General features: G+C 48.3%; 1 protein-coding gene across 1 annotated transcript in view; it reads left to right on the top strand.

Moving 5' to 3' along the window:
• Nucleotides 1-18977, top strand: part of IRAK2 (interleukin 1 receptor associated kinase 2) — a 74143-nt gene that overhangs the window by 26360 nt on the left and 28806 nt on the right. Inside the window, exons 3-4 of the mRNA XM_064361992.1 lie at nt 6019-6165; nt 14567-14670. Of these exons, the coding sequence (XP_064218062.1) occupies nt 6019-6165; nt 14567-14670 (251 nt within the window). The remainder of the gene's footprint in view (nt 1-6018; nt 6166-14566; nt 14671-18977) is intronic.

Here is an 18977-nt window from a genome sequence, read left to right as displayed (position 1 = left end):
TGGCCTTGGTAGACAGGAAGCTCGGCATGAGCATTAAAGCTCGTCACAGCCCTTTCTTGTGGGCATTTGGCTTCCTTTGCGTCATCCTGACTTTGGTGTTCTATTTTTATTTCACCAGTTCTCTGGTGTGCCAGCCTGAACGAGTGGGCGTTGCGTCTGTCTAGCTGGCAGGGACCGGGTTTGGAGGGATGAGGACAGAGGCCATTTTCTCCATCTTCAGGTTTGGACAGTGGGACGGGCATACATGGGCCTGCCTGCCCCCCAGCTCAGACCACGCTGGCAGCTCCAGAGTGGAGATGAGGGTGGTTCATGTTTATACACATCATTTATTGCTTGCATTTTAAAGACATCTAGAAACTCAAAGCTCAATAAGACGGGGCTTTCACAGGAAACCAGAACTTCTTGTTGGGGCTGACATGGGGCTCTGTTAGCTTACATCCGTGGCTGGCTGTGACCCAGTACTTTGTGTGACAGAGTGGATATCAGCCCCAAGTGTGCTGACAGGTCTGGTTGCTGGCAGCCCTGCTGACACTGCCCCTCCCCATCTGTTCCCCATTCCTGCCCACTTCCAAGTCCCCTGTAGTACCAGATGGGGCCACCGCACGTCACTGAAGAAAGAACAAGAAAAAGAAAGAGAAAAGCTGGACTCTCTTTAGGATGAAAACATAATGACACTTTTACTCTTCCCCACGGGTGGAGCCCACAGAGGTTGGCCACAAATGGGTTGGTGGCCTTGATGTTCCTACCAACTGTGTTTTGACAGAAAGGCAAAGATTTGTGCTGAACAAAACCTTATCCTGAATAGGACACTGGACTGGGTGCAGTGGCTCATGTCTGTACTCTCAGCACTTTGGGAGGACAGGGTAGGAGGATCACTTGGGCCTAGGAATTTGAGACCAGCCTAGGTAACATAGCGATATGCTGTCTCTACAAAAAATTAAAAATTAGCTGGGCTTGGTAGTGGATGCCTGTAATCCCAGCTTCGTGAGAGGCTAAGTAAGGAGGATAGCTTGAGCTCAGGAGTTTGAGACTGCAGTGAGCTGTGATCGCACCACTGCACTCCAGCCTGGGTGACAAAAAAAAAAAAAAAAGGAACAGGACACTGAAATCAAATATGGCTGTGAGTATCACCCTCATCCCCATTTTACTGATGAGACCAATGAGGCTCAGCCAGGCCTCAGACAAGGAGAAGGTGCATTTGCTAGGGTCATGGGCAGTTCTGGGTGTAGGTGAGACCTTTAGAGAGCATTTTATATTGTTGCAAGCTTGGCCTCTGCAGGACGTCTCTGTTGAGAAGTGACTTCACCAGCGAGCCCAGCTGGCCCTGGGCCAGGGGAGCCACTGCTGCCCTTTTGACACAGATGTCAAGAGGATGACAAGGCCTTTCCAGAAAGACAGGTTTCATCTGAGGTGGTTTGAGGAGGGAGGGTGGAGGGAGAGAGGCAGTCTCTCCCTGCCAGAGAGGGGAGGCTGGGAAAGATGAGAACTGGGAGTGGCAGGGGGGTGGCCTTCCCAGGGAGCACAGGCAGCACTTTCACTTCTGTGCACCCTGGGAGCGACAGCTCTGTTCTGGACCCGTGCTTGAATCAGCACTCACCCCGGCATTGTTCATTGTCATTCTGTATGAGCGACTGGTTTTTTGAGACAGAGTCTTGCTCTGTTGCCCAGGCTGGAGTGCAGTGGCACTATCTTGGTGCACTGAAACCTCTTGAACCTCCTGGATTCAAGCAATTCTCCTGCCTCAGACTCCTGAGTAGCTGGGACTACAGGCATGTGCCACCATGCCCAGCTAATTTTTGTATTTTTAGGAGATATGGGGTTTCGCCATGTTGGCCAGGCTGGTTTTGAACTCCTGACCTCAAGTGATCGGCCCACCCCAGCCTCCCAAAATGCAGGGATTACAGGCATGAGCCACTGTGCCTGCCTAGGGATTGTTTATTGTCCTCCTGGGCCTGTGGAAGGCAGTGGGATGCCATGGGGTGGATGGTGATTCCTGCAAGCAAGGCCCTTGTTGGAGAGAAATTGTTTTCTAAACTCCAAGTTTCAGCCACAAAGGCCTTGGCCTGGTCGGGGGCTTGGCCTATCGAACCAACGAAGTGCCTGTGGAGCCCGGGTTGGGAGAAAAGTGCATATTCTCTGTGTCCAGCTCTGTCCCTGGTTCTGGGAGGAGACCCTGCCTTCCTGCTTCAGTGCTGCCTGGCTTCCTGTCTCCCTTGGGCAGGTCTTGTTCCCCACCAAGCCTTAGCTTCCTGACTTGAGATCTCCCGGGCTATGGGGAGGGTACTTGAAGTGAACATATCAGTACACGACGTGGACAGTCGTTGGTGAAAAACGGAAGTGAGGCAGATCTGAATCTCATGAAGGGCTGATTCATCATCTGCTCACTGGAGCCAGAGGGGTCCCCAGGGCAAACACTATTCATACTAGCTTGAAAGACTCAGTTCTATTCATTATTTTAGCTAGCTTGCTAACTGATTTTTCTTTTAAAGAAGTATAATTTACTGTGCAAATAATGCATAATCATTTTGTTGAAAAATTCTATGATATGAATACATCACAAGGAAAAAAACCTCACAATATAAAATCAGGCCAGGTGCAGTGGCTCATGCCTGTAATCCCAGCACTTTGGGAGGCTGAGGCAGGTGGATCACTTGAGATCAGGAGTTCAAGACCAGCCTGGCCAACATGGTAAAACTCCATCTCTACTAAAAACCAAAAAAAAAAAAATTAGCTGGACATGGTGGTGCGTGCCTGTAATTCCCAGCTACTTGGGAGGCTGAGGCAGGAGAATCGCTTGAGCCTGGGAGGCAGAGGTTGCAGTGAGCCGAGATCGCGCCACTGCACTCCAGCACAGGGCGACAGAATGAGACTCTGTCTCAAAAAAAACAAAAAGAAAAAGATAAAAGACTCCCATCCTGGCCGGGCGCGGTGGCTCACGCCTGTAATCCCAGCACTTTGGGAGACCGAGGCGGGTGGATCACGAGGTCAGGAGATCGAGACCATCCTGGTCAACATGGTGAAACCCCGTCTCTACTAAAAATACAAAAAATTAGCTGGACATGGTGGCGCATGCCTGTAATCCCAGCTACTCAGGAGGCTGAGGCAGGAGAATTGCCTGAACCCAGGAGGCGGAGGTTGCGGTGAGCCAAGATCGCGCCATTGCGCTCCAGCCTGGGTAACAAGAGCGAAACTCCGTCTCAAAAAAAAAAAAAAAAAGAAGACTCCCATCCTACTCTTCTTATAATCAATATGTGGACTATTTAAGAGATAACCAATATATATATATATTTTTTAATTTTTTTTTTTTTTGAGACGGAGTTTCGCTCTTGTTACCCAGGCTGGAGTGCAATGGCACGATCTCGGCTCACCGCAACCTCCGCCTCCTGGGTTCAGGCAATTCTCCTGCCTCAGCCTCCTGAGTAGCTGGGATTACAGGCACGTGCGACCATGCCCAGCTAATTTTTTGTATTAGTAGAGACGGGGTTTCACCATGTTGACCAGGATGGTCTCGATCTCTTGACCTCGTGATCCACCCGCCTCGGCCTCCCAAAGTGCTGGGATTACAGGCTTGAGCCACCGCGCCCAGCCTAGATAACCAATATTTTAAGACTATAACCACCTCAGTAATAAAGCTCATATTTTGAGCTAAGCAGTGTCTCCATTAGTCTTCGTAAAAGTTGTCCAAAGTAACCACAGCTGAGAAGTAATGGAGCTAGCTTCCATTCCAGAGCTTTAACTCTAAATAGCCAATCCCTGCTGCTGCTTTTCTAAGATAGGCTTAATTATGCCTGTAGTCCCAGCTACTCAAAAGGCTGAGGTGGATTCCCTTAAGCTCAGGAGGTCAAGACCAGCCTGCACTGTATGGTGAGACCCTATAGTTTCTTTTTAAAAAGAAAAAAAAAGTGTATTTAAAATGTCAGTGACAGTGAAGAAAACACAAGGAAGAAGCCACTCTCACCCCTTGCCATTCAGCTTGGTTGTTATTTTTGTTCATTCCCGATGTCTCCCCAACTCCTTTCATCCTGGGGAAGTCCGTGATCACCCCTTTGTTCCTGTTCGTCTGTGGATTTGGGTGTCTGCCTCAGGGGGCATTCAGGCTGGTGGTGGCAGTGATGGCAGTGGTTTTGGTAGTACTGCCCTAGCTGGCTGGGAAGACAGTGAAACCAGTCCCAGGTTTGACTGTTATTGGCTGTTTTACTTGACACAAATCATTTCACTTACCTGAGCCCAATATGCTGAAAAATAAAATGCAGATAATCCTATGAATGACCAGAGATTGTTGTGAAAATTACATAAATCTGCACGGTGCCATACCAGTGTGGTGCTATGCAAATTTAGGTCTTATTGTTTTAGCCCAAAAGCTTGGGTTTGAAAAGCAAAGTCCGAGGATAACAATTGGTTTTGTTCAGAGAGGCGCAATTCACCAGTTCAAAGAAATGCCGCTGGAGATGTTTTGGCCCAGCCCTACCTGGGACCTCTGTGTGACGTCCCCTGTGTCATGCTTTCTGTCGTGCTCTGTGTGACATCAAGCGAGTCACAGCCTTCCCTGGGACTTCAGTGCCCCAGTTTTTGTCATTCTCAAACATGAGTCTATCCCAAACCACCAGAGAGTGAGGGCCTTGATTGCAGGGCTATAGAATTGGTTTTTATCTGGGGGGCAATGGGGATTCAGGCTAAGGAGTGTGGACATTATCTAGGCAGTGGGGAGCCCCTTAAAGCCTTCAAGCAGAGAAGTGACCAGGCCAGATGTGCACTTTAGTAAGAGGCGGGCTGGCAAGGGTGTGGAGGCTGCCTGAGCTGGCGGCACGGCCTAGCTGCAAGGGATAAGATCAGGGCCCAGTGGAGGAGGGGAGAGGAAGCTGTTCCACAGAGCAGCTATGAAAAGCTGGCTGGAAGCTGAGGTTAACACACCCTCAAGCACCTTTGGGGTTTCCCAAGTTGATGTAAAGAGGAAATAATTACTCTTGAGAAGTCAGGGGACTTCTTCAGCCATTCCTGCCTGCCTTTGGCCATGTGATCTCAGCAAGTCATTTAACCTGCTCAGGCCTCAGTTTCCTCATCTCAGAACAGAGATGAGATGCAGAGATATTGTGAGGACTCATGTCTGTGCAGCTGGTCCTGGGTCCCGTGCAGCCCGTCCTCAGTGGCCATGGCTGCTGTTTTTGGGATTCCCATCCGTGCAAGAGGGAAGGATACACGTGACTGTACCGCGTGGAAGGGAGGCTGTAGGACGGCCAGAACTTTTATTCCTAGGGGCTGGAGTGGGGACTTAGCGGGATAGTATCTTTGACCTATTCACATGTTCAGGGAAATATGCAGTCTACAGCGCCCTTCCCCATCTCTACCCTCCTTTCCCCTCGCAACAACCCAGGGGGAGGCAAGCGGACACCATTATCATTACCTCCATTTTATAGGTGAGGAAAGGGAGACTGAGAGGAGGACGGTGACTTGTTGGAGGCCACACAGCTGGCTGGGTGGGAAGCAGGCGTGTGGCTCAGCACATCAGAGCTCTGCCCTCGCCGGGACTGCAGTGTGCAGCCATGGCCTTTTTTTTTGAGATGGAGTCTCGCTCTGTCATCCAGGCTGGAGTGCAGTGGTGCCATCTTGGCTTACTGCAACCTCTGCCTCTTGGGTTCAAGTGATTCTCCTACCTCAACCTCCCAAGTAGCTGGGATTATAGGCACCTGCCACCACACCTGGCTAATTTTTGTATTTTTAGTAGAGACGGGATTTCACCATGTTGGCCAGGCTGGTCTCGAACTTCTGACCTCAGGTGATCCACCCATCTCAGCCTCCCAGAGTGCTGGGATTACAGGTGTGAGCCAGCGCACCTGGGCCACCACATTTTACAGATGGGGAGACTGAGGCCAGAGAGGAAAAGACCCTCCTGCCCTGTAACACCATGCATTTGTGGCAGAGCCAGAATTAGAACCCAGGTCTCTGACTTCCGGATGCAGTCTCTCAATGGCTACTCCACTTCATGGAATAGTAACAATGTTCTTTCCACCTTGTTTTCAGGGAAACCAGTTCCTGAAATCAGGTGTCCCATTCCAGCCTTCCCAGACTCTGTGAATCCAGAAAGGCCTTTGGCAGCTTCTGTAAGAAAGACTGAGGATGAACAGGAAGAGGGGCAGCCTGTGAGGAAAGCCACCTTTCCGGGCCCAGGTATTTTAAATTTGATTCAACTTTTTTACTTAAAGCAAATTTATTTGAGGAAATGAAGATATATTTATAAGGATATTCAGCTTAGCATATAAGAGCAAAAAATTGAGGCTGGGCATGGTGGCTCTTGCCTGTAATCCCAGCTCTTTGTGAGACTGAGGTGGGAGGATGGCTTGAGCTCAGGAGTTTGAGACAAGCCTAGTCAACCTGGTGAGACAAAATATATATATATATATTTTTTTTTTGAGATGGAGTTTTGCTCTTGTTACCCAGGCTGGAGTGCAATGGCGCGATCTCGGCTCACCGCAACCTCCGCCTTCTGGGTTCAGGCAATTCTCCTGCCTCAGCCTCCCGAGTAGCTGGGATTACAGGCACGCGCCACCATGCCCAGCTAATTTTTTGTATTTTAGTAGAGACGGGGTTTCACCATGTTGACCAGGATGGTCTCGATCTCTTGACCTCGTGATCCACCCGCCTCGGCCTCCCAAAGTGCTGGGATTACAGGCTTGATCCAACGCGCCCGGCCTGAGACAAAACATTTTAAAAAAATTATCCAGGCATGGTGGCATGTACCTGCAGTCCCAGCTCTTCTGGAGGCTGAGGTAGGGGGATTGCTTCAGCCCAGGAGTACAGGGCTGTAGTGAGCTATGATCACACCACTGCACTTCAGCCTGGGTGACAGAGTGAGACTGTTCCTAAAGAAAGCAAAAATCTGGCAACAGCAGTGGCAGATGGCAAAATTAATGTCAGACAGTCACAATAAAGTGCTGTCAGTAATGCTCTGGACATGCGTATGCACATGGAAACATACTCAAATGTAGGGAGGTGGAAAGGTGGAAAAAATCAAGTAACAAAACATATATGACACCTATTACCATGTTTGTGAGCAGAAGAGAAATAACTCAGTAATTGAAGGCTTTCTAGTGCCAGACACTATTCTAAGTACTGTACTTCAAAGATATTGACTCATTTAATCTTCACTAACTGTGAATTAGGTATTGTGATTATGCCCATTTTACAGAGGAGAAAACTGAAGCACAGAGAGGTTAAACAGCCGGTCAGAGGTCATGTCCTGCCAGGTCCCTGTGTTTCACCCACGGTCTCCCGAGCCCCCTGCACAGGTTGGCCCTGCGTGCAGGCTCTGGGCTGGATGTCTGACTGTTTCTCTGTCCTTCACAGGTCCTGGCCCTTGCAGCCATGCAGAGGGGAATTGAAGGGTGCTTCCTGCCCACCACTGTCCTCCCGTCTGTCAGTCATGGGTCTGCTGAAGCCCAGAGAGGGAGAGCAGTTTGCTTAAGGTCACACAAATAGGAAGTAGTGTCTGAGCCGTGTGATTTGAACACTCACCTCCCTAACTGTCACACTCACTGCTATCCCAAAGCCTTTCGGGCCACTTCAGATTTGTCTCCCTCCCCTTGTGCCCAGGCAAGGGCTTGGGGACAGTTTCCAAATGACAGAATGGCTCAGCCAGCAGATGACTTCCCCAGGGGAGCTGCTGCTCTGCCCAGTCTCCATTCTCACCGCCTCACCCCTGGAGCCCAGCCTCACTTCTTCTATCCTGTGGCCTCCTGAGTGGTAAACTGGAGACCCCAAATCCACGTAATCTCAGTTCACTGCTGCCATTCCCGAAGCCAGCATCAGCTGAGAGGAACCTGTTTTGTGGGTTTTTGTGTTAGACAGACTCATATTTGAATCCCAATGCTGCTGTTTTGTAGAATTACTTAGCCTTTGCACCTCAGTTCATTCATTTGTAAAAGGGGGAGAATAATAGGCCCTATTTCATCCGATTGTGAGAAATCCTGCCCTGAGTGTTGTACCATAGAGTTGCTCATTAAATATTATCTGATCTTATGAACATTCCAGACACTCCAGATATGCTGAATCTAGAAAGTTAATTCTAGGCCAAGGAGTCTGGATTATTTCCTGTAGCTAAAGGTTTTCTTTTTTTAAGTGTAGACCTTTGATCAGCAATTAAAGATAAGGGGAAATGGTCCTGACCAAAGGGAAAATTATAAGAAAATGCAGGAATCGTAGGTGCGTGCTGGTCAGGATGGAGGAGATAGTAGGTATAGCAGTTCCTTCTGATATTCCTTATCTAGTAAACGTCACATGCCTCTGTCAGCCTTTGCTGTTTACTTTCTTCCCAGGGTAGATCACAGTGGCATGCATAGTCATAGCTCGCCTTAGCCTCAACTTCCCTGGCTGAAGCAATCCTTCCACCTCAGTGTCCCAAGTAGCTGGGACTACAGGTGTGCACCACCATGCCCAGCTATTTTTTTATTTTTGTAGAGATGGGATCTCATTATGTTGCCCAGGCCGGTCTCAAACTCCTGGGCTCAAGCGATTCTCCCACCTTGGCCTCCCAAAGTGTTGGGATTATAGGCATGAGCCACTGCACAGAGCCCTATTTTCTTTCTTTCTTTTTTGGTGGGGGGATGGAATCTCTGTCACTCAGGCTAGAGTGCAGTGTCACAGTCTCGGCTCATTGCAACCTCTGCCTCCCGGGTTCAAGTAATCCTCCTGCCTCAGCTTCCCAAGTAGCTGGGACTATAGGCATGCACCACCATGTCTGGCTAATTTTTGTATTGTTTTGTAGAGATGAGTTTCACCATGTTGCCAAGGCTGGTCTTGAAAGGGCTCAAGAAATCCACCCACTTTGGCCTCCCAAAGTGCTAGGATTGCGGTGTGAAACACTGTGTCCAGCCCGTATTTGCTTTCTTGATGGCACTTGGAACAGATGTGCCCAGGCAGGTCAAGATGATAACTACAGTTTGCAGACAGAGACAGGAAGTCGATTATCTATCTTCGCCTAAATTGAAAATAAGAAATCGTTCATTTCATCAAATCACCCAAAGCTTGTCTCTTTTGGGAAAACCCCAAGGTTCCACTGAGCCCCAAAGTTTAAACTGATCAATTATCTTGAAGGGTTTTGGTAGGAGTGGAGGATACTGAGCCCACATCTTGACCCCTGTGATACCCTGGCTCCCCCTTGCAGTAGGTGGGAAGCAAATGGGAAGAGACATGGAAGAGGAAAATGTGAGCAGAGGAGCCACAGACAGGCTATGAGCACCTCAGCAAAGGAGTCTCGAAGCTAGAATTAAGATAAAAGGGTTTTGAGCAGCTGAAATAACTATCACAAAGCCTTAGCTGTAGGAGAGGCCACTGGGCTATCAGTCAGAATCTGTTTACTTATTCTACACATAGTTTCGCCAGCCTTGGTAAAATGCCAAATACTGCATGTGTCACAGCCCGACCTTTGTGCTTTATAAACATCAGCTCTTTTAACCTGGACAAGGAGCAGATTGTTATTGCTCTTTTTTTTTTTTTGAGATGGAGTCTCACTGTTACCAGGCTGGAGTGCAATGGTGTGATCTTGGTTTACTGCAACCTCTGCCTCCCGGGTTCAAGCGATTCTCCTGCCTCAGCCTCCCGTGAAGCTGGGACTACAGGCATGCGCCACCACGCTCAGCTAATTTTTGTATTTTTAGTAGAGATGGGGTTTCACCATGTTGACCAGGATGCTCTCGATCTCTTGACCATCTCGGCCTCCCAAAGTGCTGAGATTACAGGTGTGAACCACCATGTCTGGCCTGTTATTGCTCTTGTTCTTTTTACATTTGAGAAAGCTCAGAGAAGTGAGCCACAGCTCATCTGAAGTTAGATTTTGAGTAATGCTGGAGCCAGTGCTTGAGCCGAATTCTGTCTGATACTAATAAAGGAGACGGGGCAGCTGGGAGTAGACCCGCTGCCAGCATCAGGGCAGGACATAGAAGACCCATGTCAGATATAGTACCGCTGCTTCTGCAGTTCTCATACTTGCAGTGACACAGCTCGGCAGGGACCAGAGGTGGCGCATTCTGCTTGAGAAAGCAGGCATATTAGCCTCGGTAGAAAAGCAAGAAAAAGGCCAAGGCAGGCTGATCATCGAGGTCAGGAGTTCGAAGACCAGCCTGGCCAGCATGGCGAAACTCCATCTCTACTAAAAATACAAAAATTAGCCAGGCATGGTGGCAGGTGCCTGTAGTCCCAGCTGCTTGGGAGGCTGAGGTAGGAGAATCACTTGAACCCTGGAGGCGGAGGTTGCAGTGAGCCAAGATGGTGCCACTGCACTCCAGCCTGGGCGACAGAGTGAGACTCTGTCTCAAAAACAAAAACAACAAACAAAACAGAACAAAAAAGAAAAGCAAGAAAAGGAAAGCTTCTGGAAGGATTTCCGTAGGAAATGGTTTGTTTTTTAGCTGAGTCCTAGTACTTGAAGGGTTAACTCTCAGTGTTTTGGAAACAAGATTATATAGAAGCCCTAAGCCCCATCCATCACCATTACCCAAGTATCCCATCTTGTTCATCTACTCTCCTGCCCCATCTCCCTCCTCTCCCTTAGCCATTGTTTTAAAACATTTTTATATGAAAAAATTACAGACATACAAAAGCCAAGAGCCTGATGACCCTCCATGTCCCCATCAGCTGGCTTCAGCAATGATCCACCCATGGCCAACTTCTGATTACTATGTACTAAATCCAGGGAGATTTTCATATCCTTGATGGCAGGAGAATTCCTTCTCATTCTCCTTTGTCTGCCCTTGGACATACAATGGGGGCCTTTAAAGATTATGCTTGTGAGTTTCTCCTACCAAGAGCCAAAGTGCCGATCAGATTAGGTCCCAGAGAAGGGGAGGGGTGGGTAGGGAGAGATGGAGAATAATGGCTGGTGGGTCCTGTCTGATTTTCCAGACCAGACTCCATTCCTTTTCCCCAAAACCACAGGGATGAATAAACCCAACTAGTAGCCCTCATATGTCGCAAGAGCAGGCCTCAGGGATTCCCCCAAACTGAGAGGCCTAGGGCAGCCTCCTGAGCAAACCCCAGGCAGTAAGTCAGATATGAAACTCATGACTTGTGAGGTAATCTCTGACCTCAGACTCACTGGGCACAGAAGGACCCTGTGTGCAGTGAGAGCCCTGGCCTGTGGCCAGGCATGGCAGCAGGATGGAACTCAAGTTAGTCTGGAGCAGCGGTTCCCTGAGTGTGCGGCCCACACCTGCAGTGGTGTACGGAACCTGGCTGTCAGCACAAATATAGATCATATGTAGAAGAACTAGGGACTTCATAGGTATTACTGTTTAACACAAGGCTGAATACTTAACACTGGAATTAAAGTTGGTTGAAAGAAAACCATCAAGTGACTCATAGTGAGGTGGCACAGACATGGCCAAACACTTGGAGATGCATGAAGAGAACTGCAGTCTGAGGGATGTGGGCCATGGGTACTGAGCTGAGGCCAGGAGAAAGCAGGGCAAGGGTGGAGGTGGCCGTCACAGAGCAGCCCTTCTGCAAGACAGGGGCCCTGTGCTGTCCAGCAGAGGCCTGCATTAGTCCAGGTCTGCCTCTTGGTGAGAGGCAGACACCAAAATAGGATTCAACAAGATAGGATTTCATTAGGACAAATACTTGCAAGAAAATGGAGAAGGAGCTGGGCAAAGCCGGGAGAGCCTTGGGACCATGGTGCGTTGTTTTGGAGGAAGGGTGGGTGGGCACTTGCTGGCCTGCCTTTGGTGTAAGGCAGACTCACCAGGGTGTCCGTTGTCCATCACAGTCCTGTATGGTCTGCCTGAGTGTCACCTCTGCACACGGTGCCTGGGGAGCAGCCCCTGGGAAGCATGATCGGGATGCAGATGCAGGAATTGATTGGAGCCAGCCATAGCTAGGGCCGCAGACAGCCAGGCTCCCAGCAGCTGGGGGTCTACAGCTCACATTCTCCTGCTAGACTTGCACAGCAGCAGAGCAAAGATGCCAGGAACGAGGCTGAAGCCAGTCTCTTGACAGGCCCTCGGCCTTCCCTCAATTGATTTCATTTTATCAGCTATCTGCATGGGTTCATCATTTAGCCAGGATGATTTTATTTTCAGTCTCTTGAAACATTTTTTTGTTTGTTTTTTTGAGATGGAGTCTCACACTGTTGCCCAGGCTGTAGTGCAGTGGCACGATCTTGGCTCACTGCAGTCTCCACCTCCTGGGTTCGAGCAATTCTCCTGCCTCAGCCTCCCGAGTAGCCGGGACTACAGGCGTGCACCACCCCACCCAGCTGATTTTTTTTGTATTTTTAGTAGAGATGGGGTTTCACATGTTGGCCAGGATGATCTCTATCTCCTGACCTTGTGATCCACCTGCCTCGGCCTCCCAAAGTGCTTGGATTACAGGTGTGAGCCACCATGCCTGGCCAAGTTTTTTTTTTTTTTAAATTCCAAGTCTCACTCTGTTGCCCAGGCTGGAGTATAGTGGTATGATCTTGGCTCACTGCAACCTCTGCCTACTGGTTTAAGTGATTCTCATGCCTCAGCCTCCCGAGTAGCTGGGACTACAGGCATGCATCACCACGCCTGGCTAATTTTTGTATTTTTAGTAGAGACAGGGTTTCACCATGTTGGCCAGGCTGGTCTTGAACTCCTGACCTCAGGTGATCCACCTGCCTCGGCCTGCCAAAGTGCTGGGATTACAGGCGTAAGCCACCATGCCCAGCCCAAAATAAATTTCTTTTTTTGAGACGGAGTTTTACTCTTGTTGCCCAGGCTGGAGTGCAATAGCACAATCTCAGCCCACTGCAACCTCTGCCTCCCAGGTTCAAGTGATTCTCCTGCCTCAGCTTCCCAAGTAGTTGGGATTAAAGCACCTGCCACCACGCCTGGCTAATTTTGTATTTTTAGTAGAGGCGGGGTTTCTCCTTGTTGGTCAGGCTGATCTCAAACTCCTGACCTCAGGTTATCTGCCTGCCTCGGCCTCCCAAAGTGCTGGGATTACAGGTGTGAGCCACTGTGCTTGGCCAAAATAAATTTTTTAATAGCCAGAGTTCCAGATGAATCACTCCTTTCCTGATGTTGTAAGCCAGAAATACCTGAAACAGGTAGATTTATCCAGCAATCCTGGGGTCAAGACCAGGTTCCTTTGGAAGGGTCAGGTCCCCAGTTACTCAGATGCTATCCTTGCCATGGGGCTCCCTGGGTATTTCCAGATGGTGACGTTTGAAGCATCTGGCCTCTGGCCAAGGCCTGCTTCTGTGCGGACCAGCCACCATGGCTCACCTCATCTGCAGCCTGTATCTGCGCTCACCCAGGAGCCCTCCCCACCCCCGCTGTGGCCTCTTTAGTCTTCGGATTCCACGTGGGGCCTAGTGAAGAAATTTCACCCTCTTTAACCTCAGGGTTCACCTGACCCTAAACTACTTGTTAAGCCTTCTGCCTTGTGACTCTTGTTCACTTACTAAGGGATTAAGAACACAGACGCTGGAACCACTGACTATGTGCCCTTGGAAAAGTTACTTAACTTCTCCATGCTTCACTTCACCATCTGCAAAGAGGCAATGAAAATGGTACAGTGGTACTTTATCTCCTGATTGGTGTGAGGATTAGAGGAGTTAATGCAGGTGAAGCTTTTTGTTTTGAGACAAAGTCTCATTCTGTCTCCTAGGCTGGAGTGCAGTGGTGTGATCATGGCTCACTACAGCCTTGACCTCTCCTCAGCCTCCCAAGTAGGGGGGACCACAGGTGTGCACCACCATACCTGGCTATTTAAGAAAAATCTTTTGTAAAAACAGGATCTTGTCATGTTGCCCAAGCTGATCTCAAACTCCTGGGCTGAAGCAATCCTCCTGCCTTGGCCTCCCGAAGTACTGGGATTACAGACGTGAAGTATTTAAAGCAGTGACTGGCATGGTGTTTGCTAATTAATGTACCTAGACATTAACTTACTACAGCCCTGGGCCCTTCTACTGCCCTACCTCTGCATGGGCTGGTTCCACTGCCCCACCTCTGCATGGGCTGGTTCCACTGCCCCATATCTACTTGTTGAAAATGTTTCGCCATCTTTTAAGCCCAGGTCAGGTGCCACTTCCTCTGTGAGCCCTCCTCATCTCCCAGCCTGTTATGGTCTCTCCTGCCTCTGATCTCGCTTTCCCATAGGATGTATCCTGGGAAATGGTTGTTGAATCTCTGCCTTGGTGGAGGTTTCTGGAAGACAGGCTCGGTAGCTAGTTCACCTCTGTGTCTTTCTCTGCTCTGTGAGTAGAAGGTGAGATAGTGCAGGGCCTAGAAGTCAAACAGATTTCCATCTGAATTTCAGTGCTATCGTCTACTGGCTGGGTGGTCCTGAGCACTGCATCCACCTCTGGTGCCTCTGTGTCCCCGCTTGTCAAATGGGATGATAAATAGGCCCAGGTCACAGGGGAATCAGAGGCTTATCCTGAGGTGACGCTTGAGGAGTGTGTTGGCCGGCACGTGGTGGGCGTCGGGAACTGGCAGCAACAAATGATTGGGGAGTGAACGGGACATTGGCATGGTCTGAGAACTAGACCAGTATCCCTCCTCTCTTCCTCCCTCAGGCTGCGTCCTGAGCTGCAGTCCCTCCTTTCCAGGGTCCTTTCCAGCCAGAGCCTACCGGCAGGCCTTTCTCCAACCTACTGAAGAAGATGCTCCTCATTCCTTAAGAACCAACCTCCCCACTTCATCTGATTCACAGGTAAATCCACCCCTCGGCTGCTACCTGCAAGCCATGGCTCCCAGTGTGTGGCTCCCTCTAAAAATGCAATTTCTCTTTTTTAATTTTTTAGTTGTATTTGGGCTCCGGGGCACATGTGCACATCCTTTATCCTGCAGGATTGTTGCTTAGGTACATACATGCCATGGTGGTTTGCTGTCTCCATCCCTCCCACCCCCCATCCCGTTGCCTACATCAGGCATTTCTCCTAGTGTTATCCCTCCCCATCCTCTCTGGCCCCCCTCGCTGTCCCTCCCCTCCACCCCACCACCTAGCCCTGTGAGTATTGTTCCCTTCCCTGTGCCCAAGTGTTCTCATTGTTCATCACCTGCCTCTGAGTAAAAACATGCGGTGTTTGATTTCCTGTTCTTGTGTCAGTTTGCTGAGAATGATGGTTTCTATATTCATCCATGTCTCTACAAAGGGACCATAAAAAAAGAACTCATCATTTTTTATGGCTGCATAGTATTCCGTGGTGTATATGTGCCACATTTTTTTTTGTCCAATCTATCGTCGATGGGCATTTGGGTTGGTTCCAGGTCTTTGCTATCGTAAACAGCACTGCAATGAACATACGTGTGCATGTGTCTTTATGATAGAATGATTTATAATCCTTTGGATATATACGCAGTAATGGGATTGACAGGTCCAATGGAATTTCTATTTCTAGATCCTTGAGGAATCGCCACACTCTCTTCCATAATGGTTGGACTAATTTCCACTCCCACCAACAGTGTAAAAGTGTTCCTATTTCTCCACATCCTCTCCAGCATCTGTTGTCTCCGGATTTTTTAATGATCGCCATTCTAACTGGCGTGAAATGGTATCTCAATGTGGTTTTGATTTGCATTTCTCTAATGACCAGTGACGATGAGCATTTTTTCATATGTTTGTTGGCCACATATTTGTCTTCTTTTGAAAAATGTCTGTTCATATCCTTCACCCACTTTTGAATGGGTTTGCTTTTTTCTTGTAAATCTGCTTTAGTTCTTTGTAGATTTCTGGATATTAGCCCTTTGTCTGATCCTTGAGACCAGTTTCAGGGTGGGGAGGAGAAAGGAAATTACCACCAAATTACCCCAAGCTTCTAAGACTGGAAGTAGAGGAGGTCAATAATAGCGAAGAGAGGGAAGGAGGGCACTTCAGTGAGTACACTTTTTGTTTTTTAATTTATGATTATTATTTTTCTGAGATGGAGTCTTACTCTGTCGTCCAGGCTGGAGTGCAGTGGTATGATCTTGGTTTACTGCAACCTCTGCCTCCCGGGTTCAAGGAGGCGGGATTCTCCTGCTTCAGTCTCCCGAGTAGCTGGGATTACAGGCGCCTGCCACCATGCCCAGTTATTTTTTTTGTATTTTTAGTAGAGATGGGGTCTCACCATGTTGGCCAGCCTGGTCTTGAATTCCTGACCTCAAGTGATCTGCCCGCCTCGGCCTCCCAAAGTGCTGGGATTACAGGGATACAGTGAGCCACTACACCTGGCCATTATTTTATTTTATTTTTGACCTGTGGTCCCAGTTACTTGGGAGGCTGAGGCAGGGTGGAAGGGTGGCTTCAGCCCAGGAGGCAGAAGTTGCAGTAAGCCTTGTTCCTGCCACCACACTCCACCCTGGGTGACAAGAGTGAGACCCTGTCTCCAAAAAAGAAAAAAAAGAAAAAAAAATTTCACTGCACCTGGTCATTATTTTATTTTATTTTTGACCTGTGGTCCCAGCTACTTGGGAGGCTGAAGTGGAGGATGGCTTCAGCCCAGGAGGCAGAAGTTGCAGTGAGTCATGATCCTGCCACCACACTCCACCCTGGGTGACAGAGTGAGATCCTGTCTCAAAAATAAATAAATAAATAAATAAAAAATAATTTATGACCATATTGGTATGAAGATAAATAAAATCCAAGCTGGATTTAAAATGAGAACATTTCTTAGACTCTAAAAGTTCATTTATTTTCTTCTGATTTTAAAATAAGTTAAAATGCTTTCATGGCCCCTAAAAGTGTTGTGAGTCTGAGACCCTTTGCATCCAGTGTCTGGGGGAGAAGCCAGCTTTGCATGAGTGTGGTTAATGAAGCTCTTCCATGTCCCGGGTGTGTTGTCACATGCCTATAGTCCTGGCTACCCGGGAGGTTGAGGTGGGAGGATCACTTGAGCCCAGGAGTTTGAGGCCAACCTGGGCAACAGTGTGAGATCCTGTCTCTACAAAAAAGTTTTTTTTTTGAGAAGGAGTCTCACTCTGTTGACCAGGCTGGAATGCAGTGGCGCAATCTTGGTCACTGCAACCTCTGTCTCCCAGGTTCAAGTGATTCTCCTGCCTCAGCCTCCTGAGTAGGTGGGATTTCAGGCACATGCCAGTACGCCTGGCTAATTTTTTTGGATTTTTAGTGGGACTACAAGTGCATACCACCACGTCTGGCTAATTTTTGTATTTTTAGTAGAGACGAGGTTTTGCCATGTTGGCCAGGCTGGTCTCAAACTCCTGGCCTCATGTGATCCACCTGCCTCAGCCTCCCGAAGTGCTGAGATTATAGGCATGAGACACCACACCTGGCCAAAAAGGTTTTTTTGAGACAGAGTCTCCCTCTGTTGCCTAGGCTATCTTGGCTCACTGCAACCTCCGCTTCCCTGGTTTAAGCAATTCTCTTGCCTCAGCCTCCTGAGTAGCTGGGATTACAGGTATGCGCCACCATGCCTGGCTAATTTTTGTATTTTTAGTAGAGACAGGGTTTCACCATGTTGGCCAGGCTGGTATTGAACTCCTGGCTGAAGATGATCAACCCACCTTGGTCTCCCACCATGGCAGGATTATAGGCGTGAGCCACTATGCCTGGCCTCTACAAAAAAGTTTAAAAATTATCCAGGCATGGTGGCACATACCTGTAGTCCCAGCTACTTGGGGAGGCTGAGATGAAAGGATCTCTTGAGCCTGGGAGGGCTGTGGTGAGCTGACATCATGCAACTGTATTCCAGCCTTGGTGTCAAAATGAGACCCTGTCTCAAAAAGAAGTCAATACTATGTGTGTGGCATGATCCCAGTTTTTAAAAATAAATCTTCATATATCTAATTGGCCAGAAATACACTAAATTTTAATCGAAGTTAAGTGGATAATAGGATTATGGATACTAATTTTCAAAAACTGTTAAGAGCATATGTAACTTTAAAAAATTTAAATTTAAGTACATCTGGTTTAAAAAGAGAAGTTATTAAAAAGGGAAGTAGAACTTCTTTTTTTATTTTATTTTTATTTTTTTATTTTTTTTCTGAGAAGTGTCTTGCTCTGTCAACCAGAGCTGGAGTACAATGGTGCAATCTCAGCTCACTGTAGCCTGTGCCTCCCGGGTTCAAGTGATTCTCCTGCCTCAGCCTCTCCAGTAGCTGGGACTATAAGTGCATACCACCATGCCCAGCTAATTTTTGTATTTTTGGTAGAGACAGGGTTTCACCATGTTGACCAGGCTGGTCTCCAACTCCTGACCTTGTGATCCACCTGCCTTGGCCTCCCAAAGTGCTGGGATTACAGGTGTGAGCCACCGTGCCCAGCCCAGAACTTCTTTTTATAGGCTTGTATACACATGCAGTCTCTGCAGTTCTGTTTAGAGCAAACTTGTCCAACTCCTGGCCCATGGGCTGCGTGCAGCCCAAGATGGCTTTGAATGTGGCCCAACACAAATTTGTAAAGTTTCTTAAAACATTATGAGTTTTTTTGAGATTTTTTTTAAAGCTCATCAACTGTCATTAGTGTTAGTGTATTTTATGTGTGACCCAAGACAATTCTTCTTCCAGTGTGGTCCAGGGAAGCCAAAAGATTGGACACTCCTGGTTTAAAGAATCGTGTTTGGTTATATGAACTTGTATCCTAGTTCCCAGGAGTCTGGAACCCAGTATCTATTCTGTGGATCAGGCCAAGGACACTGAGCTTGCCCACTGACCAGCTGTGTGACCTCACTTCAGCTGTTTATTTCCTTGGTGCTCACTTCTGTAAACTGAAGTAAAGGAAACACCAACCACTTACCAAGAGTACTCACATCTCAGTCTTCACAATTACTCTTCAGGCTATTACTGTTATCTTCATTTCTGCTGATGGAGAAAAACTGAGGCTCAGAGAGGTTAAGTAGCTCACTCAAAGTCACAGAGCAAGACAGAGATGGAGCTGGGATTTGAGCTTGGGCCTATCCAGATCTTTTTTACAGTTTCCATTGGATAAGATGATCCCCTCCACTCCTTCAGCTCTAGTGTTCCAAGATCCCTTGAGGTAGCAGAGAAAACCAGATTCCATAGTCATTTCCATCTCTTCTC

The sequence above is a fragment of the Aotus nancymaae genome, unplaced genomic scaffold (genome assembly GCF_030222135.1).
Source record: "Aotus nancymaae isolate 86718 unplaced genomic scaffold, 86718_ANA_hifiasm-v0.15.2.pri h1tg000046l, whole genome shotgun sequence".
Lineage (NCBI taxonomy): Eukaryota > Metazoa > Chordata > Mammalia > Primates > Aotidae > Aotus > Aotus nancymaae.
Note: the sequence above shows the minus strand (reverse complement) of the source record. Positions and strands in the feature narration are given on the sequence as shown.